The sequence below is a fragment of the Antechinus flavipes genome, chromosome 4 (assembly GCF_016432865.1).
Source record: "Antechinus flavipes isolate AdamAnt ecotype Samford, QLD, Australia chromosome 4, AdamAnt_v2, whole genome shotgun sequence".
Taxonomy (NCBI): Eukaryota; Metazoa; Chordata; class Mammalia; order Dasyuromorphia; family Dasyuridae; genus Antechinus; species Antechinus flavipes.
This window is the reverse complement of record NC_067401.1, coordinates 388247746-388270101: the sequence shown is the minus strand read 5'-3', so window position 1 is coordinate 388270101 and position 22356 is coordinate 388247746. Positions and strand designations below refer to the sequence as shown.

The window sequence follows — 22356 nt, the reverse complement described above, 5'->3', positions numbered from 1 at the left end:
GGAAATCATCTCCCCAATGGAATAACTCTTTTACTGGCAATTTTCAGTGGAAACAGAGTGGCTACTTGTCAGAAATGTTGTAGAGGGAATTTCTATTTGGATATGGCTTGGACAACATGACCTCAAAGGTCTTTTCCAGCTCCAATATTATGTAATCTCTCTGATACAGTGGGATGGGTGGCTTGTTGGAAGTGGGAAACTTATGGATTTATATAATGGGCATTTGGGTCTTTTTTTTTCCTTGTACAAATATGGCTTTGATGTTCTACCCAACAACTGCCTCCTGGAAGGTGAGAAGGACAAAGGTTTCCTGCCTTCAAGAGAGGGAAAAACAGATGATGGTGGCAACAATGGAAGAAATAGACTTCAAGATGAAGAATCCCAGTTTTCGGACATGCGCGATTCAGGGAAATTCAGAAAGGAAATGAAACCAGGAGATTGGAGTTACCTGGGGGGATCTGTCAAGGATGATGGTCATATCACAGGTGGTCCCAGAGGACATAATGATTTCCCCATGGACAAAGAAGGAAATTCTGACTTAGCCTGGGACCTGGATAAAGGGATAGAGAGTCAGAAGGGATTTTATAAAGCAAAGGGAAGTAGAGACAACTCCATTGAAGGAAACCAGCTTCCTAGAGTGGGTGGGCAGGGGGAAAACTTCCCAGGGAGACATGGGCTACAGGGAGATGTTTGGGAAAGTGGAATGGACTTCATGATAGGACAACAGCAAGGCAGTGGTCAAGGGGAGGCAGGAGAGATTTGGGAGGCAGGTTCTGAAAGCTTTCAGGGCAGAGGATGGGGAAATAACTTGGAAGGAAAGGAGGATAGGGGGAATAGTGGAGGGCAGCTGGGAAATTATAGCCAGGGAAAGAGAGGGAATGCCCAGTGGGGGCCTGGGACAGGAGAGAGTAGCTTGTCTACTTCTCAGACCAGTCCAGCAGGGTCTTGGGAAAAAGGAAGGAAGCTGGGAATGAGTTCAGAGGCTGATGATAATTTGAAGTTGGGAGATAGAAATGACTCTGACTCTAAAATGGGACAGTATAGGTCTCTTTGCGTTGGAGGAGAGAAACATGACCAGGGGATTGGCCAAAGTGATGAGAGTGGTAGGGCTGGAGGTCCTGAGACATGGGGTTCTCTAGGTTGGGATAAAGGCAATGGAGACAAACTAAGAGACTTCCAGGCTCAGAGCTTATCTCCTGGAAAGAATTCATTCTTAGGACAAAAGGGTTTGGGGGAGGAAGCTGATGTGTCACTAGAAAAAGCAGGCAATGAGTCTTGCTCAGGGGAGAGAGAGTCTCTTGGGAAGGAATCTATGGTTAGAACAGGATTTAAAGGTGGTCTTTGGGCTTCAGGATCTGATGGAGAGAAGGGAACTGGAGATAGTGCAAGTGGCTTGCAGGAACTTAAAGGAAGAGGTTTGGGTTCTAGAGATAATCAGTACACAACAAAGTCTTTGGTTGGGAGGCCATTGGGAGAAAGTTCCAAAGATCTAGGTTATCTCCAAGACTGGCCAGCAAGCCAAAGAGGAGAGGGGTATGGAGATGATGGAGTAGAGTCTAAAGGCATGATGAGCTCCAGGGATGACAAAAATTTCAATCTCAGAAAAATTGGATCTAAAGATGGCCTAGAGCCCTTGAGAATAATAGGATCTGGGCAAGGGGGAGAGGAAGGGATTGGTGCCAAGGCAGGTGAATTGATGAGGTCCAGGAGTGGGACTGATTATGGAGATGGGCCCAGAGACCACAGGATAAAAGGTAGGGATGGCTTAGGAGACCTGGGAAGTGAGAGAGATAATAGGGATGGTTTAAAGGGTTCAGAGAGAATGAGGTCTAACTATGGAGCCAGTTTAAAAGATGACTCAGGGGATAGAAGAAGGAAGGGGCCTGGCACTGAAGGTGGTTATACAGGTGGCTTAGAGAGTCCCGGGGGAATGGAATCAGGGAATATGGAAAATAATAGATATTATTTAGGGAGTCTTAGGAGAATGGGGCCAAGGGATGAAGGGATTTCCAGTGGGGATTTAGAAGGTTATGGGAATGATTGGGGGGATTCTGGAGGAAGAGGATCAGAGAAGAAGGGAGGTTATAGCTTTGGTTTAGCAGATTCTGGGGGAGTGGGATTAGTGGATGAGTATAATTATAAGAGTGGTTTAGAAGGTCCTGGGGGTTTGGAGTCTTGGAGTGAGGGAGGTTATAGAGGTGACTCAGGAGGTCTGATGGGATCAGGGAATGAGAGAGGCTATAGCAGTGGGTCAGGGGATCCTGGGAGAATGGGATTAGGGGGTAAAGGAGGCTATGGAAGTAGCTCAAGGGGTCCTGGGGGAAAGGGAAATTTAAAAGTGGGCCCTGGGGGCCATGGTGAAATGTGGTTAAGAGGTAAGGAAGGTTATAGAGGTAGTTTAGGTTCAGGAATGGGGTCAGAGGGTGAGGTAGATTATGGGAATTGCTTAACGGGTCCTAGGGGAATAGGGTCAGGGGGTAAGGGAGGCTATGAGAGTAGCTTAAGGAGTCCTAAAGGAATTGGGATAGGAATTGAGAGAGGACATAAGGATAGCTTAGAGGATCCCAGGAAAATGGAGTCTGAGAGTGATAGAATTTATGAAAGTTGTTTAGGAAATTCTGAAAGAATAAAGTCAGAGATTGAAGGAGATTATGGAGATGGTTCAAAATATCCTGGAGGGACAGGGACAGGAAGCAAGGGAGACTATGGGGATAGCTTAAAGGGATATGGGGGAATAGGATCAGGAGTTGAAGATGGATATGAGGATGGCTTGGGGAGTTCTATGAGAATGGGGACAAAGAGTAAGGGAGGTTATGGAAGTGGCATAGGGAATTCAGGAAGAATAAATTCAGAGGTTGAGGGGAATTATGGAGGTGGTTCAGAGCATCCTAGCAGAATAGGAACAGGGGGGAAGAGAGGCTATGGAGATAGTTTTAGGGGTCCCGGGGGAATAGGATCAGGACTTGAAGATAGATATGAGGATAGCTTGAGGAATCTTGGGAGAATTGGGGCAGAAGGTAAGGGAAGTTATGGAAGTGGCTTAAGAGATTCTGGGGAAATATGGTCAGATGTTGAGAGAAGTGATGAAGGTATTTCAGGGTGTCCTGAGGGAATGATGTCAGAGGGTAAGGGAGGTTATTTGGGTGATTTAGAGGATCCTAGAGGAATGGGATCTGGTTTTGGGGGAGGATATAAAAATGGCGTAAGAGTTTCTCAGGGAATGATGTTTGGAAAAGGTGATAGTTTCAGGAATAATTCAAGGGGCTCAGATATAACAGGACCAGAGGATGAAATAGGATATGGAGATAGATCCCAAAATCAAGGGGCAGTGGGATTCTGGGGAAAGGGTGGTTTGAGGGATGAGAGAGGAAGTCCAGGGACTATAGGTTCTATTGGTAGATTTGGTCCTGGAGTTCTTGGGACAGTTGGGTCTAAAGAGGAAGGATGTGTTGGAAATAGATCAGGAGGCACAGAAGGAATGAAGTCTTGGGGTGGGGATGATTATGGTGAAGGATTTGGAGACTCCCAGGCTTTGAAAACTGGGGAGAAAGCAGTTTATGGGCATAGGTCTGAGAATCCAGAATCAATGGAGCTTGTTTCAGGATCAGGGTCTAGGGAAGATTCAATAGGACAAAAGCCACAAAGACCTGGGGGCAGTGTGAACTGTGGAGATGGGTTTAGAGGCCCTCATGCTATGGATCCTGAAGTGGGAACTAGTTATTGGGATGATTCCAGGAGCTCCAAAGTCATGTCATCTGAAGATGGCATGGGTCCTGAAAGCCTAGGACTTTGTGGGTCAGGACAGGGCTCAAGAGATAGGACAGGAATTTTAGCACTTCCTGAGACTAGAGGCAAAGAAAGGTATGATGATAAGTCAAGAGGTCAAGAGGCTCAGGGATCAAAGTATAAAGGAGGTTATAGAGAAGGTTTAGAAGGTCCTGGGAAAATGGGGTTGGAAGATGAAGCAGATAATAGAAGTGGTTTAAGGAGTCCTGGAGGAAAGGAGTCAAGTGGTGAAACAGGTGATAAGGGTATTTTAGGGAGTTCTTGGGTAATGGGAACAAGAGCTCAAGGTTATATAGATGATATAGGTGATCATGAAAGAATGGGATTATCAGCAAAGGGAAGTCATAGAAGTGATTTAAATGATTCAAGGAGTATGGGGTCTGGTACTGAGGGGAATTATGGTGGTGGCCCAGGGAGTTCTGGACCATTGGAGTCATTAGATAGCCTAGAATATGGGGACAAGTCCCAAGGACAAGGGGAAATAGAGCTTTGGCAGGGCAGGGGTCCAGGGCAGTCTGGGGTTGGAGCAGGTTATATGGATGATTCAATAGGAGGCAAAGTAATGGAATCCATGAATGGAGCAGGTTATGGTTACTGGAGTGGCTCTGGGATTCCTGGAAGAATAGGGTCTGGAGTAGAGGCAGTATCTAGGTCTGGGGTCTCTGGGTTGATGGAATCTTGGGATGGGAGGAACTTCCTTCCTGGTCAACCAGGTTCCAGAGATGGCTCTGGAGGCCCAGGGGAATTAGGAGACCTATGCTATGCAGGAGGGAGAATGGGAACTGGAAGAGGGCAGGATAAGCAGGGTCTCCAGGGGTATCCAGGTAACAGAGAATTCCTTGACAAGGAGGGACTACCTGTGAATAGAGCTGCTGCTCTAGCTACTGAGCTTGGGAAAAATACCACTACTAAAGGAAGCTTGAGAGGAGAGCATGGGGACAGAGCTGATGGCCAAGGAGGATTGGAATATCAGGGAAATGGGACTTCACTGGGTGGCCCAGGGACAGGGAAAGGATCAGGGAACTCAAATATTTCAGTCTGGGGTCAGGATACATACTCCAGGCAGGGAGAAGAGAACATTTATACTAGGACAGGAAGCCAAGGGATAGGAGATACTCAGACAGGTGGCAAGAAAAGCCTAGGGCCAGGCCATGGTGGAATAAGTGCCAAGAACAGTCACCATGACTCAGAGGCACAGGGTACCCCCGAAGCAAAAAATACCACCATTAATGGGATCCAGGGTGTTCTGAATGGAGCAGGGGGTTATGATTCCTGTGATGGTAGGAAGTTTGTGCCAGGCCAAGCAGGGGTTGGCGGACAGGATGAAGCAGGATCCTGGATGGCAGAAGGGAAACCTCTGGAGTGTCAAAGGACTCAGGTGTGCTGGGAGGAATGAATTCTAGTCAATGGAGAGATCACTTTGCTAATGGAGTGCAGCAGTCAGGAATGGATGGAATTCTGAAAGGGCAAGATGGAAGGAAAAACTATGGGGATGAGTCAGGGGGGAGCAGGAAGCCAGGGTCCATGTTAGGCATAGGAGTAGGATTGGATGGCAAAGGTCCATCAGGAGCCAGGGAAGATCTGGAGTGTCTGGATGGCAAAAATATTAGGTCAGAAGATCTGGGATCCCCAGAGAGTTATGGAAGGAGAAAGGGAAGAGAGACCTCCCCCTCTACCTGGGGAAGGAAGACTAGGAAGGAAGACAAGGTTGTTGATGGATCAGAGGAGCAGGGATGGAATAGGTCAGAGACTGGATCAGAAGCTAGGAGAGGAATTTCAGACAGATTGAAGTCTGGGGAAGGAAGGGTTTGGGGATCAAGATATGGAACCGAGAGCACAAGGCTGCCAGGAGAACCTCAGAGAGGAGACTGGAACAGGGATCCCATGGGCCATGAGGGCAACAGGAAAGATGGTATGGACAGAATTTCAACTTCCCAAAGGTCAAGATACAGAAACAAGCAAGGCATAGGCAATTTCTTTGAGGAAGCCCAAGGTAAGTATTTACCAGCTGGCCACCCATAGGGGTGGAGGTTGACTTCTGGGAGAAATCTTTTGGGTTACTGGGAATCAGGATGTTGAGTCCAGTTCAGGTGGGAGGAGTTCTAGTCTACCCCTTCATTCTCAGGGATCAAATAAATTGATTTTTCAAATATAGGGGAGACTCTTCCCTGGTCCTCTTGTCCCTCACACAGATGGGATCCTGACTCTAAAGTGTCTTAATTTAATCTTTGAGATGAATGTGTTCCAATCCTCTGTCACCTAAGCCATTTGATGACAACCTGCCTCCCTCCCCCAATTTATGGGTTATTCTGCATCTCATTGTCTTTTATTAATTTAACTAAAGTTCCTTCCTCTTACCTCCAGTGTCCCTTAACCTAAAAAACTGGCCATTTGGTTTCTTCCCCATGGTCTTTGCTGCTGGCATTGTCACCAGAACCCTTCAGATGTTCATAGCAGGGAGTGTAACCAGTCTTCCAGATATTAGACATAGAAACTGGGAAATGGATCTGGGTTATGGGGAACGCTCTGTCCGGCTTTGTGTCTGGCTCTTGTTCTGTGACTCAGGACCTTCCCTTGTCTATCTAGGACCATCAGGTCACTTTTCCCAAGGCCTAGCTGACACGGAAGCCCAGAAAGGGGAAGAAGCTGTGCTCTCTTGTACCCTGACCGGAGACCTGGTAACTGGTGCCTGGTTCAAGGATGGAGCGAAGGTACCCCTCCCCTTGTACCTCAAAAAAGATTGGGGAAGAAAAGACAATTTCACCTTACAAGAAGCAATGGTGTGAGAGTAGTAAACCTGGGTTCTAGTGTCAGCCCTGCCATTAACTGCAGGATCTTGAGCAAATTCTTTTTCTCTCTTGAGACCTCTCTGAGGATGTTAGATTAGATGATCTGTAAAGTTTCTTTACCTTGGACCCAGCTTCCTGAGTACATTTTAAATGGTATTTTAATTGTATTAATTGATTTACATTCCAGGCAAGGAAGGGAGCTCCATTCCCTCATACATTTGTAGCTGGGGCAGCTGTTGGCCAACTAGGGGAGGGTGGTGGGGAGCAGATGCAGTGTCATTTTTTCCTACTGTGGTTCTTGCTACCAGCTCACTGCCCAAGATGGGGTCATCTTTGAGCAAGACGGCCCCAATTACAGACTCCGAATACCCCAAGTGCAGGAGGCCCAGGCTGGAAAATACATGTTTGTAGCCGGGGATCACATGAGTGAGGCTACTCTGAGCATCCGAGGTGAGGCCCCACCCCCATTCCCTTATCCACATCCAGGCTGCTTCCAGACTAAAAAGCAAAAACAAACAAAAAACTCAGATGAGCCCATTTTGGTTGACCTTAACAATGGATTACTTTTGGCTGGTGTTAATATCTATAGGTAACCCCTAATCTGTTCTCAACTTCTCCTTGCTGCCTTCCTTCGGTAGCTCCCCATATGAGCCCAGATAATGGAAAATCTTACAGATTTCTTGTAGAATTATTCTGAACTGAATAGAAGAAACAGCAGGGAAAATCTCTGACCATCTCCTGCCAACCCTCAAATCCTATGACGTATGGAAGTAAATATATGCAAATATACATTTATATATATTTAAATAATGCATTATACATGTGTAAATTATATGTAAACATAAGTTAACTTCTGTAATATTTGGATTATCTGCTTGTTTTGATTATTTCCCTTATTATTCTATTCTACTGCATGAATAAGTGAGTCAACTATTGAGCCATGGAAAGGCTTTGGAATCAGAGAACTCGGGTTTGAATCCTGAGTGTCACCATTCTTGTAATCTTGGGCAAAGCACTTCATTTTTCTTGGTCTCAGTTTCCTGATCTGTGAAATGGAAGCTGGGAATGGAGGGAGGGAGGGAAGGGGGAGGACTTTATTGAACTATCAGTGTGTGCTGGTAAATGTTTAACAACTGGATCTCCAAAAAATCATCTACCCATGACACATTTTAGTTTAATCTGCATCACTAACATTTTCTCCATATTTTTTTAAGTCTAGACAACCAACAACAATGAATCAAAGCCCTGATTTGTAGATTACTGAAGTGTAAATGCTTAACAGTGAGAGCTTAACCCTCAGCTAGCCAATAAGAGCAGGTTCCAGCACACCACCAGAATGGATCATCTCAGAGGCCTCCCCCAAGTCTCTCTCTATCTAGTTGCTCAATGACTCTGTCCAAGTCTTAAACTCAAATCTAGACTTCTCTCATTCAAAGCCTTTGTTATTGAGGTAGTTGTTACAAATATTTGGGTCCTTAGACCATCTTAAACATTTTAAAACTTTAGAATATCATCAAATATTTGGGCCTTTTATCACAAAAACGTGGACCCAAAAACCATTTTAAACATTCTAAACCTTTAGAATAATATCAAATATGGGCCTTTTATCACAAAAACTTGAGTCCATAGACCATTTTAAACACTCTAAACCTTTAAAATAGTATCAAACATTTGGGCCTTTTATCACAAGTATTTGGACATTTTAAGTGTTCTGAACCTTTTATAGAATAGAATCAAACCCTTGTTCAGCTTGAAAAGATTCTTCTAGTAAAGATTCAGTTTCTCTCTCTGTAAAATGTATGAGTTTCCCTAGATGAGTCCCTAAATTCCCTTCCAACTTTAACTCCTGTTATCAAACCATTTCTTAATTTCCTCCATTCTATTTCCTCATATTCTTCCTTCTGGCTTTAATACTTCATACTGATGCCAAAGCCCATTTATTTGTCCCTCTTGTTCCTCAAGAATAAGAGGGCCTCTGCTGACTGTGACGGTCTTTTTGATTGTCTTCCCCTAACCCCCATCCTAGAGCTCCTGCTCTCCCTTTTCTTCCATAATACAACAGCCTCCACAACCATAACCTGCATTTACATAGTACTTTAGAGTCTGCAAAAAGCTTAGCTCACAGCTACCCTGTGAGACAGAACACTACCCACTTATTGCTGGGGCTTATTTCTCTGCTCAGAGCTGTGCCCAGAGCCTAGCCTTATTTCTGAATTAATCCCTTTTCCCATTTTGTTTAGAACCCCCAACCATCGCCCAGGATATGCTGGAGAAATTGAAGGAACCATTGGTGGTCAAGGCAGGGAAGACTGTCAGCGTGAAAATCCCATTTTCAGGAGAAACCCCTGTTCAAGTTGCCTGGAGGAAGAATGGGACAGAAATGGAGGGAGGCAACAAGGGAGCCCAGCTGGAGCAGGGGGACAACTTCACCCGCCTGTGCCTCCCCAGTGCCAGTCGCAAGGACAGTGGGCAGTACAGTGTGAAACTGAAGAATGCAGGGGGCTCAGTGGAGGCTCAACTCACCCTGGAGGTCATAGGTGCCCTACCTAGCTTTCCCTTCTGGCCAGGGTTCCCCAGGGATTGTGTAGGAGGCCTTGGGTTGGTCTTAGTCAGAGAGAGGGGATGCTAGACCCTATTGTGGGGCTTATCGTGGGGATAGACATTGTCCCATTTGAAGTGACAGGATTTAAGTTCAAATCCCACCCTGTGAATGATTTCTAAAGTTCTTTGCAGCTCCAGATCCTATGAATGAATGTTTCTTGGGTTTCATTCATTTTATTGTCCAAACTTTACCTTTTCTCCCATCCCCAAACTGGTTTCTGTTGTTTCCTCTCAGGGGACTTTCCTGCTCTCTCCTGGTTAGCTTGACCTATCCTAGAAGAAGGATGGGTAGAGTCCTGGGTACTCTGTACCCAGCTCATGTGGGTATAGCTGTAGCCAATGATGCAGCAGGGCCCAAAGATAGAAGTAAGGATGGCAATTCTTGGGCCAGAACAGGCAGATCCCTACCATGCGTGGCAGAGAAGCCCCTGGGAAGGGTTGCAGAGACTTTCTTGCCTTGCTAGCAACCCAGCAGACTTACATTTAGCACTTTGCTATCTCCCAAAGCTGGAGGTAATGGAGGAATTCTGTATTCTGAGTCAAAGTCCCTGAATTCAAAGCCCACCTGGACTACTTCCTACCTTTGTGATGCTGGATGAATTGTTTGATGCTCTTTGAAGCTCAATTTCCCTTACCTCTAAATGAGGAAGTTTTAATCTAAATAAATAAATAAATAATTCCTTGTAGCTCTAAATTCTATGAAAAATGCTTATGACCCCACCAGCCATCACTAGTGTCTGCTGGGTGGTCTAATTCTAGAAGGAAAGTTGTAGTGAAGTCATTGCTAGCTTATTTACTGCAGGGGAAAAGACCCCCCTCCCCAGGTAAAGCCTCCTCCAGACACACTCACACACACACACTTAACCACTCCTGTTCCCTTTGGCCCTCAGACAAGCCTCAGCACCCACAAGGCCCTCTGAAGGTCCAGTACTGTCGGGGGGCGGGCATCAACCTGAGCTGGCAGCCTCCGAGGGATGATGGAGGCCGAACTGTGCTGACCTATGTGGTAGAAAGGCAGCAGACTGGTAGGACCACCTGGCTGAAGCTTGGTGAAACCCCTGGAAATGTCACCACCTTCTCTGATACCCGAGTGGAACAAGGAAAGAAGTATACCTTCCGAGTACGGGCCGTGACCTCAGAGGGTTCCGGAGAAGCTCTAGTGTCAGAGGAGCTGCTGGTGGCCTCTGAAGGTGAGTGGGAGGGTCATGGAGGAAACCAGCCAGGACCAAGCCAGGGCTGTTGGGAACTGCAGCTTCCCCTGGGAGAGGTTCATTAGTGCCCTTGAGATTCTGAGGCAAAGGATCTGACCAGACAATTTGGGGAGGTGTTTGCCATAGTAGGGGCCACGATAACCTCTTCTCTACCCTTCATTTATCTCTCAACTAGATTTTTTTTGGTGTCAGAGCAACTCCAAGGCCCATCCTATCTCTAAATCAATGAATTTGTGACCCTTTGATCCCACCTATAATAACTTGTGTCATTCTAGTGAAATCATTTATCACTTAATCTCCTTCCACATGTTCTGTTCTTTGAGAGGATTCCAGATCCAGATCCATGAGTGTAACCAAGTCACTTAGCACCCTACTGCTACAGGCAGCTCTTTAAGATTGTAGTTACAAAACAGTCAACAGCCTGCACTGATAGCAGCTACTTTGCCAGACACTTCCTGTGTGGATGAAATTACACGCGGAACAGGTAGGAGGTGATTACCTGGTCCTTGGCTCTGGGATGGAAGAGAAACTCTGAATAGGTTGCCTTCATTGTTGGTGCCTCAGTTTGGGAAACACCAGACTCCAACCTCCAGCCAATCTTCACTGACCCGGGGATTTTATTCTGCAGCAGTCAAGAAAACTTGCTGGAGGTTCAAAGATATCAGGGAGCACATTAGGCTACTGATCCCTCTCTGTTCCATCCAGGGTAGGGTGGTCTCCCCACAGAATACTGGACATGGTGCCATATTCTCTCTTTCCTAGAAAAGCTATCAAGCAATGTCAATATTCCTTCTGTGCTTTCTTGAGTAGTCTGACCCTAATATACTTTTGTATTGTCCCTTGACGTTTCTCGTAGCTCGTCCTAGACCCCCTTCAGCTCCAACCATTACATCTGCTACCAGCCAGGGTATCACCCTGGCCTGGACAGCACCCCAGGGCCCAGGTGGTGCTCACCAACTTGGCTACTTGATTGAGAAGAGGAAGAAAGGAAGCAAAACATGGACAGTTATCAATGATCGGCCTGTTTCTGGTGAGCAATGGAATATGGAGATGGTTGGGTTAAGGTGGTAGAGAAGAATGGGAAGCACTAGGAAGCCAAGTCCCTGTGCCCAATTAAGGTGCCAATAAGCAAGGCAATATTTTGCTTTCTTTCCTATTTTCAACTCTGGGGATCCTAGCCTAGACCAATGCAATTCTTAAGAATTTAACAAAACCACATTCCTTAACCTCCCACTTTCTCAGTCTTACTGAGTGTTGTTTTCCACTTAGGTCATCATGATTTAATAAAAAAAATTTTAGTATTTTAGAATGAAAATGGATCTTAGAGGTTATCTACTCTAACTTGTTCATTTTACACAGAGAGAAACAGAGGCCCATACAAGGGAAGATATATTTGTTCACCTTCACATAGCTAAACAGTGGAGGAGCTAGACTTCAAATCTAAATTGTGGAATATGTGGGACCTTGAGTAAATTACAGTTTTTGAGCCTCAGTTCCCTTATTCATAAAATGGAGGGAATTTCTTTTTCTCTACTATCTTTATAGGAGTATGAGAGAAAGAAAGAACGTATAAAGAGCTCAAGAGATAAAATACTTTATTTTATACATGCAAAATCTTATTATATATATGTATACAAACATATAGAGTTGTTGTCTAACATAAGTCTGACTCTTTTTCAGACTTTTTATGAGATTTTCTTGGCAAAGATACTAAAGTAATTTGTCATTTCCTTCTCATATATATAATATATACACACATACATATACATATACAGCACAATATATATAAACATACATATACATATACACATGCACATTATTTTATGTACATTTGTACATAAATTTGTATATACATAATTATAAATATATACTTTTAAACATACATATATCCATATTTATTTTTTTTCCTGAGGCAATTAGAGTTAAGTGACTTGTCCAAGGTCACACAGCTAGGAAGTGTTAAATGTCTGAGGCCAGATTTGAACTCAGATACTCCTGACTTCAGGACTATTAATTGTATATCCATACTTTATTCCATATATATATATATATATATACATATATATATATATATATACACACACACACACACACACATATACTTTATTATATACAGTCGATTATATGTATATATATTTTATTATATATATGTACATACTTTATATACATATACATATACTTTATTATTATCCATACTTTACTATATACCTAAATCTTCTTAAATCTTCATATAATACTTATTTCTTCATCATTAAAAAATGGAGGGACTGGACTCAATGATCTCACCCCCAGGAGACTTTGTTTAGACTATAGTCCACTATTGCCCATGATCTCTGTAGTCCAAAGGACTCTGCTCATCATGAGGATCTTGCTATGGGTTTAGCCAGTCATAATGAAATGGATGGGGGAGATAGTAGGATACCTACCTAGAAGGCTTTCTAGGGGATTGAAGCTCAGCCTGGCTGCTGTATTTCTGGGACTAACGGAACTTGCGGATATTCACAGAGAGGAAATGGACGGTAACGGATGTGCTTCAGGGCTGTCAATATGAGTTCCGAGTGACTGCTGTGGGGGCATCTGGTCCTGGTGAGCCTGGACCTCCATCAGATGCGGTTTTTGCTCGAGACCCTATGAGTAAGTGGAGATGTCAATCCTAGGAAGGCAGCTCTGGGAGCAATGGGTTAAAAATGAGAAGTCAAAGATTGGATAGTATAGGAAAATCAAAATTCAGGAAAAGACAGGAAGTCCAAAGGTCAGGAGCAACATGTTCTTAGTGATTCAGCATATGGATGGAGCATAAAGAGTCCCTTAAATAGAGAACAGGAACAGTATAGACTCCTCAGACTAGAAGGTCCTCCTATTCAATTCCCCCTGCTACCAGCCTCTACACAGGACAGGCTCCTAATCCTGTCCAGTCAGATGGGCAGCTTGTCCAGTTTTGTAAATGGTCACTCACTATGGGAAGGAAATTAACTGTATCTGGTGAGATGCAGAGGGAGATTGTATACTCACCCAGCAGCAGAGAGGCACATTTCTGATAAGTTTTTGTTAAATTTATTGGATGTCAAGAAGCTGTGGGGCAATTACTTATTTGTCTTTCTGTCTTCTAGGAAACCCCATGCAGATTAGAATAGGAACAAATGTCTGAATTTACTCACTGAGTGAATGAATGAAATGAAAGAATGATCCACAGAGAAAGATATTCCATAATATATATCTATATCTATATACTTTTGCCCATTTATTCATTTATTTATTCATCCATTCCTTTTTTATTTATCTATTTATTTATCTGGTAATATACTAATGAATCAATCCATTTATTTATTTGGTGTTGTCTGAATTTGACACTTTGGAGAGGCAGAGTGTGGAAGGGAGGAGAAAAGCAATTTCAGACATTCAGTTCAGTAAATGTTATTAAACACCACTAGGTTAAAGGCAACAAGCACAATGGCATAATTAGATAGTTAATATTGGGAGTCATGAGGATTTTAGTTCTGGTCTCGCCTCTGACGCATTCTGCATAGACAAATCACAGTGCCTAAGATTGCAATGTATAGAGGCACCGCTCTGGCCAGATTTGAACTCAGGTACTCCTGACTTCAGGGCTGTTAATTGTATATCCATACTTTGTTATACACACACACACACACACACACACACACACACACACACACACATATATATAGCCTTTATTATATGGATATATACCTTATTTTATATATATGTGCATATTTTATATAGATATATATACTTTATTATTATCCATGTTTTACTATATACCCAAGCCTTCTTAAATCTTCATATAATATTATTTCTTCATCATTAAAAAATGGAGGGAATGGACTCAATGATCTCATCCCCAGGAGGTTTTGTTTGGACTATAGTCCACTATTGCCCATGATCTCTGTAGTCCAAAGGACTACAGAGCTTCTACATTGGGAGTTTCCCTACCTGAATAAAATCACCATTCCAACATCTCCAAAACATGAAGGTGAATATGCAAGCAAAGAAAGATACACTTTCTTGCATATTCCTTGCAAATATCTAACATAAATTTAACAAGTTTCTAAGTCTTCACTAGATACATAGATATTGGAGTAGTGGTGAGAGAAATGAAGAAGAGCCCATATTGATACAGTATCCAGGATTGTAGCTCTCTTAGTACATTTGAATAAAGCCACTGAGGGCTTGGCTCTGAAATAGGCATTTAGTATGTGGACTAAAGAAAAACTGGATTGCCACACATGGTTGTCAATATGAATTCTAAGCAATAGTTGGGAAGTTGTCCGGACCTGGACAACTAGGACTCAGGATCTCGTGAAGACTGACCCTGTCTCCAGAAAGTTTAATTAAAATTTTTTTGGAAACATTTTATTTTCAGTTGAAATTCTCTCCTTTCATCCATCCCCTTTCCTACCCATTGAGAAGGCAAGAAATACTATCTTTGTTGTTGTTTGTCCTTTGTTCTCGAAAAGGGCCATGATATCAGGGAGGTACCATGACAAGCATATGAATTAGATTTGAGTGAGGGAGGCCTGGGCAAGGTCACCTGCCTCACTTTCCCCTCCAGAATTATCTGGATCCAGTGGCCAGATATAGATCAGGATGACTGGAGATGGCCTTGGATGCAACCTTGGCCTTTTTAAGCTAAGATTTTCAACAGGACTCAGTTTGACTGAGGCCATACATATTCTATGATTAAGGGTAGGTAGCAATTGAGGCAAAGAAGCTCCTCTTTCATCTTTGACCAGAAACCCTGAGAGTCACACTATTGACTAGGTGACTAGACCTTCACTCATTAGTAGACTAGATCTTCACTCAGAGACCATCAGTGCTCTCTCTCCAAGTGGACATTTTTTTTTTTATCCCGAGTCCTTGGAATACATTGAGGTATTGATCAGACTAATTCTTTTAGCTGATTATGCTCTTGCTGTTACTGTATACAGTGTTCTCCCAGGAAGTTTAGAAAATAATGAGAAGTCAACTGAAATCTATAGTGACTATAGAAGGACTCCAAGAGGCTGTACTACCAGGTTGGAGAAAGAGTGAATTCAGCTTGAAGGAGGTTTCCTTTGCAATGATGAAGCAAATTGTTCATTTAATTGGGGTCCTTACTTCCTAATCCCAGCTTTGATCTCCCTTACACAAGGAAGACAAATCTCAGAGGAAAAGGAATTGGATGGTACCCCGAGGCCTGATGATCACATAATAGAATGGAGGAGGGAGATTGTTCTAGCCATGTAGTTCTCTAGAGCATAAAATAGTCAATGGAGAATTTTTGATTTCCTATAGGGATCTTAAATTCTCTTAAATTATAAAAACAAACCTAATATTCTTTCCCTGGAAGGGAGTGACACAATTTTCATCCCTAGAGGCTGATGTTCCTGTTGTATCCTTCCAGAACCCCCTGGCCCTGTTCGGGATCTCCAAGTAACTGATACATCCCACACCAGCATCAAACTGAACTGGGCCAAACCAGACCCCCAGGCTGGGGATGAAGTCCAGGGCTACGTAGTAGAACTGAGGAGCTCAGAGAGTCTCCAGTGGAGTCGCTGCCACATGGGCACTGTGATTGGCACGACTTACACTATCAAGGGACTACGACCACAAGAGAACTACTTCCTGAGGGTAATAGCTGTCAATGATGGGGGTCAGGGTCAGCCCACTTCTTTGGACACCTGCATCCAGGCCATGCCTGCATATGGTGAGTTTCAGGTTCATTCCTTCCATTTTCCAACCTCCACCAATGTGCATGCTTGCTTACTTTCACTGGCACATGTTATTCCTGACCTCCCAGATAATAGCTTCATATTATTTCACATACATAGTTGACTTTGGAAGCATCATTTCACTTCTTTGGGATGTGGTTTCCCCATCTATAAAATAAGGGGGTTAGACACATTTTTTGAACCTTAGAATCTTGGTGTTTTCTGTGAGGTGAATAGGGCTTCCATGAGAAAATGTTAATGCCAGGGAGTCATCTAGAAGGAGTGGTACCTTCTCCAATTCAAACTAGAAACCTCTGACTTGAGGGTGCTTTACCAGATCTGAAGATTCCTCCCACTCTCTCATCTCAGCTCAACTCAGGTCAGGTGGGACTCATGTCTAAGGGGAACTCACAACTTGAAGGAAAGATTATAATGTCCCCAATATCCATGGAAATCTATCCTTTGTAGGAATACACAATTACTTCTGTTTCCCCATCCCCTCTCTCTAAACATTTCTCTTTCAATCTATTCCCTCCCTTGATCCTAGTCTTTCTCCTCCTTATCCCAATATTTTCCCACCAGTCCCTGTACCTTCTTTACACTATTCTCTCCTAAGCCCTCAAATACCCTCAGTTTTCCCAGCTTTAGGATCTTGTTTTTTGATATCTGTGACTGAATTGATTGAGCCTGAAGAAAATGATAGGTTGGGTTCCTAGTTAGGAAAAGTCACATGGGTTCCCCTTATCCTAAAGCAGAGTTTGAGGGTAGGGCATCAAGAAGAGGGAGGTGATAGAGAGATAATCACAGCTATTTGCTTTCCAGTTTGTCCCAAGTTCCTCATGGATACCACCACCACAGACTGTGTGACTGTCAAGTCTGGGGATACCATCCGAGTTCCTGTTTTCTTTGAGGTGAGTCATATATATCTATATGTATCCATCCATTCATGCATCCATTATCTATCTATCTAATTTTTGGAGGTATAATTGGTTTAGACTGATATTGAAATGAGTCAATGATCCCTGAGCCCACTTTATTTAGCATTGCATGGGATTCTGATATTGGGTTGGGAAAGTGGAGTAATGGTAGGATGAGGACAGGAGATGGAGATGCCAGAATGGATTTTGGGGAAAATGTGTCTAGTTCTTGAAACACACAAGCAACTTTTCCAGATGGTAAAATGAAGGGATAGCATTCTAAGGTCTCTTTCCAGTCTAACGTCCCTGATGCATGAACTGGGCCTGAGTCTGGAGGAGTGTGTGTGTGTGTGGTGTGTGTGTGTGTGTGTGTGTGTGTGTGTAAAATAAGGTTATGGATGAGTATGGTAATTCTGTAGAGAGATTTATCCTTCCCTTCTATCCTGGATACTTTTAAAGCTTGCCTCTAAATGGACAATATGCTTCTGCTTGCCTCTTCCTTGCCTCCTCTCCAAGGGATTTGTGACAATGTGCCCAAGATCACATAGGGAGCCAGAAGCATCCACAGAAGGCACAGTGGGCACAGCTGAGCACAGTGATGGGGAGGGAACAGAGAAGGAACTGTTGAGGGGATTCAGTCAAAGTCAAGCTGAGATACTAATTCAAGGGAACTGTCCACAGGCTTCTCCCATGCCAGAGGTGATTTGGCTGAAAGATGGGCTGCCTCTGTCCAAGAGGACAGTCACCACCATCAAAGATGGCCTCACACAACTTCTAATTCCTGTGGCCAGCCTCTCAGATGGTGGCCTCTACACCGTGAGGCTGAGGAACCTACAGGGGAAAGAGGTGACCTACAGTTTTCTCATTCGAGTGTCAGGTAAAGCAAGTCCTTCTCCTTCCTTTTCCCCTAAATAACTGTCAAGTAACTGATTCAAACTGTGGGGCTGGAGTTGTACCTACAGAGCATACGTACCTCTTCATCATAGGGGAATAGAGATCCTAGCTGGTGAGTGGCCCCTCTATACTATCTGAGTAATGAGAGATGGTCTCCCCTCCAATTTCTCAAATATAAGAGATGAGGATAGGGGAGGGAGAGAAGGATTGTGGATTAGCCCTCACTATTCCTCAGCCCTAGAAACTTTCCTGTGAATTGTACATTTATTAAGTACTACATGCTGGGGATATGAAGAAAGGCAATAAATATTCCTTGCCCTTCAGGATACAAAACAAATATGTACAAATAAATAACATATAGAAGAGAAGGCATTAATTTAAGAGGGACTGGGAATTTTTTTTCCATTTGAATATTGGAAAAATTTTCAAATTTGAATGTTATGTTTAAGATGTCTTTTGGACATCTAGTTCATGAGATCTTACAGACAGTTGGAATTTTGAGGGACTGAAGGTCAGCAGAGAGTTTAGGGATGGTAATTAAATCCATGGGATCTGATAAGATCACCAAGTGAAGCAATATAATGGGAGAAGAGAGAAGGGCTTCTGTACTGCACCTATGGTTAATAGGACTAATCTGGATGAGGATGCAAGAAAAGAGACTAAGAAATGGACTGATAAGTAGAAGCAGCATAAGAGAGTGCAATCCTTAAAACCTAGAAAAGAAAGTATCAGAAAGAAAAAGGTGATCAACAGTGTCCGAGACTGCAGACTGATCAAGGGGAATGAGGACAGAGACAGGTTACTCAAATGCTCTCATATAGTTTCATTTGTCATCTTGGGCAAGCGGGCTAAGAACTATATAGACCTCTATAATTGACATCATAATAATTTGTTCAGTGGGTAGTTGTAGGTGGTACTGAATATAACCAAATGATTCACACAAACCTAGTTTGCTTTTTTTTTTTAAAGGAATTAAAGAGTCAGACCAGAAAGCTGACATAGAAACATAGCCAACACGCTGCCACAATCAAGTAATAAATAAACAACAGACATTTATTAATGCCTACTGTGTGCCAGGCATATAGGAGACAAGATGGTTTCTGCCCTCTGATTTCTTATTGTGTAGGCTGGTGGTAAAGTGGTAATAGATTCATATAATACTAGGTACAAAGGATAGAATAAAGTAGAGCTAGAGGGAAGGAAATTTGAGGAGGTCAAGAACACTTTCAGCTGTAAAGCATAAGGAGAGACCTTGGGGAAAACTTCCTGAAGAAGATAGTACCTGAACTGATTTTGAAAGAAGAAAATACAGATGCATTCTAGAACTGGAGGCAGCTCTATTGCTTTTAAAAACTAGTGCATTTATTTAAAAGATTCAGATGAATTAATAAAGATATTTTCCAACAGAGTAGAAATCCCTTGAGATAATTGGTGGTTCCCTGCCTACCTCCTTCCACATACATCACATACTGAACTAGGATTGGTAATCACTAGGTCTTAGTTGATATTAAAATGCACCTGTCTTTCCTGACCAAGTATTCCCTCTCTGAGGAGCAGAGAAAAAAATGGTCTAAGATTTCAAATGTACTCCCCAAAATAAATAACTGCAGTAGGTTATATCTGGATCCTCTCCTCCTACAGTATCTCCCGCTGCCCCAGGACCCATCCGGCTGGAGGAGAATGTCCCTGGGACAGTGACAGCAGTGTGGGAGCCATCTCCAGATGACGGCCAGGGTGGCTCACTCTATTACACTGTGCTAACCCGATCCTCAGCCCACATCACCTGGCGGGAGGCCGGGGATCGCATCTACACCAACCGTTTCACTCTTGCTGGCATCCTCCCTGGCCATCAGTATTACTTCCGTGTTGTGGCTAAGAACGAGGTGGGAGTCAGTGAGCCTTCTGACACCCTGGACCCCTGGAGTGTTCCCCGGCAACAAGGTGAGGGTCTATGCTTTGGCTGGCCACGTGTTTCTAGAGAATCACTCTTGAAGAAGACAGGAATAATTTTCAGAAATAAATGGGAGGACATATGCTCCAGAAGGTCTGTCTATTGTTCTCATAACTTGAAAACATAGGATATAAGAACTGGAAGGGATCTCTGAAACCATCTAGGCCATCCCTCATTTTACAAAACCAAAACCAAAAGAGAGGCCCAGAGTGTAGTAGAACTCATTCAAAATTACATATTGTTATCATTAAGGCAGAAATAAAAACTGAGGCTCTTGTATCCCTAACCATTGCATCAGATAGTACGTAGGTTTCATAACCCAAGAGAGAACCTGGAAGAAGGTGCACAGGAAAGGGGAGTCTGAGAGCAGAGCAGAATCCTAACATCAAGGTGGCAGCCTGGAGTAGCTGACCACTTCTCCACCTATTCTAATTCACTATTTTTCTCCCACTCATCTCATGCACTCTATGCACTCGATTACTTTTTCTCTCCCCCACCAAACTACTCATTCCTTCACCTGACCACCCACCCACTTTTGAATGACCATATATCTGTCTCTCTTCATACGTGACACATATTTAATCTCTGTGGGTCAGAGTATGGGGGAGGGGGAGTATTGATTTATCTGTCTCATTGTCACCTCTGGGTCAGAGTGAGAACAGAGAGTGAGCCTGGAGACGAAATACATTTTCTCGGGAAAAAAATGCCTTTTATAGTTTGATAAGTACAGTCATTAAATACACATGCAAGAGTGTGGTTGTGAACATATGCATCAACAGAAGGTAGATATTATGGTGCAATAGAAAATGTTGGATTTGGAATCAGAACACCTAACTTCAAATCTGAGCTGGGCTACTTATTTACTTATGTAACCTGGGAAAAAACATATTCTTTCTCAGGATCTTAGTTTTCCTACCTGAAAGATGAAGGGATGGGGGCAAATGACTGCTTTTTAAAATTTTTATTTTTTTATTTTTGTGGTAGATGACTTTTAAGGCTCCTGCTAATAACATTAAATCTATGCTATCTTACTCCAGAGGAGAAAATTCAAAAAGGTCAATTCAAATGGGCAGAACCAAGGATTATGGGGATGTGGTGAAGGATTGGACTTGAAGACTTCTAGGGTCCATCACAGTTCTAAATCTATGATCCTACTATTCCCCTCTGATTCCTTCTGGGCCTCTAACTTCCCATTCCATGTTATTGCAGATAAGTCCACAGTGAAGATGCCCAATTTCAGAGAGCCAAATCTGAACCAGAAGCCATATTTCCTGGTCAATCTACGGACTCACCTGCTGCCTCAAGGCTGTGAATGTTGCATGAGTTGTGCTGTGAAGGGAGAGCCTAGACCTAGAGTCACCTGGTTCAAGGATGATGAGAGTCTAGAAGGCAATCCTAATGTATATAGTACAGATGTCCTGGGTGTCTGCTCCTTGGTCATCCCCAGTGTCACCCCCAAAGACAGTGGCAACTACAAGGCTGTGGCTGAGAACAGACTGGGCCAGGCAGTCAGCAGAGCTAGCCTTATTGTTACAGGTAATAGTGGCTTCCTTCTATGCTAGACAGTCACTGAACCACATTAACTGAACCCCTGGGCACATACGTCTCTCCTGGGAGCTCATTAAATATGGGAAGGGAATTTGGGGCTTTATTGGACTCTGCCTTTGCTTGCCTCTTTCTTGAGGGCATGGACTATGTCTCAATTCCTGTTTTTCTCTTCCCTCTGTCCCAGAATCCTTCTTCTAGCCTGACTGACACTCCAGTGGCTCTGTCCATTCTTATAATGCAAAAAAGGGAGATTTTTCGAAGGACTTATTGCTCCTCCTCATCCTGCATGTTGCTGGCTGCCAGAAGACCCCCGGAAGCCCATAAAAGGCTGCATTGAGATACATAGGCAGAGCAACGGGGAGTTTCCTGGACAATTCTCAATGTAGCAGGCCAATTAGAAGGGGGACATAGAAATTGTATAGATGAACACTTGTGGCCACAACCCTCTTCACCAAGGTGACTTGCCACTAGACAAGCCACTTGCCATCTTGTCATGAGAGCAGACTCCCCCTACCATGTTGCTTCAGTATTCATTTTTCATCCTTTGGTGAATGCTTTGTTTTACCAACTGACTTACTCAGGAACAGCGAGAGTTGTGGTTGGTACAAAAGGAAGGCTAGAACCAATGGACAGGGAGGATTTTTGTGTGGCTTGTCATTAAATTACTAGTATGCAAATTTCTCTAAAGTGGATGCAAATCAATCTGAGCAGTGCCTGAGCAGAACTACAAACATATTCACACACACACACACACACATACACACACACACACACACATCTCAAGACAGATCTTTTCTTATGCCCACAAATGTTATGTCCATCCTTAGTCACTGCAAAAATATCTAGTTTCTTTGGAATTAAATAATTCTTATTTATTAATTTCTTATTCTTATTTTGGGAGAAAACAAGACTTAAAAAAGCCAATTAGTAAGCATTAGTTGATTACTT

General features: G+C 43.3%; 1 protein-coding gene across 1 annotated transcript in view; it reads left to right on the top strand.

The window, feature by feature from the left end:
- Window positions 1–22110, top strand: part of IGFN1 (immunoglobulin like and fibronectin type III domain containing 1) — a 39549-nt gene extending 17439 nt beyond the window's left edge. The window contains 14 exon segments of the mRNA XM_051998671.1: window positions 291–5174; window positions 5177–5779; window positions 6373–6497; window positions 6884–7025; window positions 8816–9112; window positions 10067–10366; window positions 11244–11417; window positions 12893–13021; window positions 15792–16094; window positions 16921–17009; window positions 17697–17892; window positions 19551–19850; window positions 21070–21396; window positions 21593–22110. Of these exon segments, the coding sequence (XP_051854631.1) occupies window positions 291–5174; window positions 5177–5779; window positions 6373–6497; window positions 6884–7025; window positions 8816–9112; window positions 10067–10366; window positions 11244–11417; window positions 12893–13021; window positions 15792–16094; window positions 16921–17009; window positions 17697–17892; window positions 19551–19850; window positions 21070–21396; window positions 21593–21606 (7883 nt within the window). The 3' untranslated portion in view covers window positions 21607–22110.
- Window positions 22111–22356: the final 246 nt, after the last annotated feature.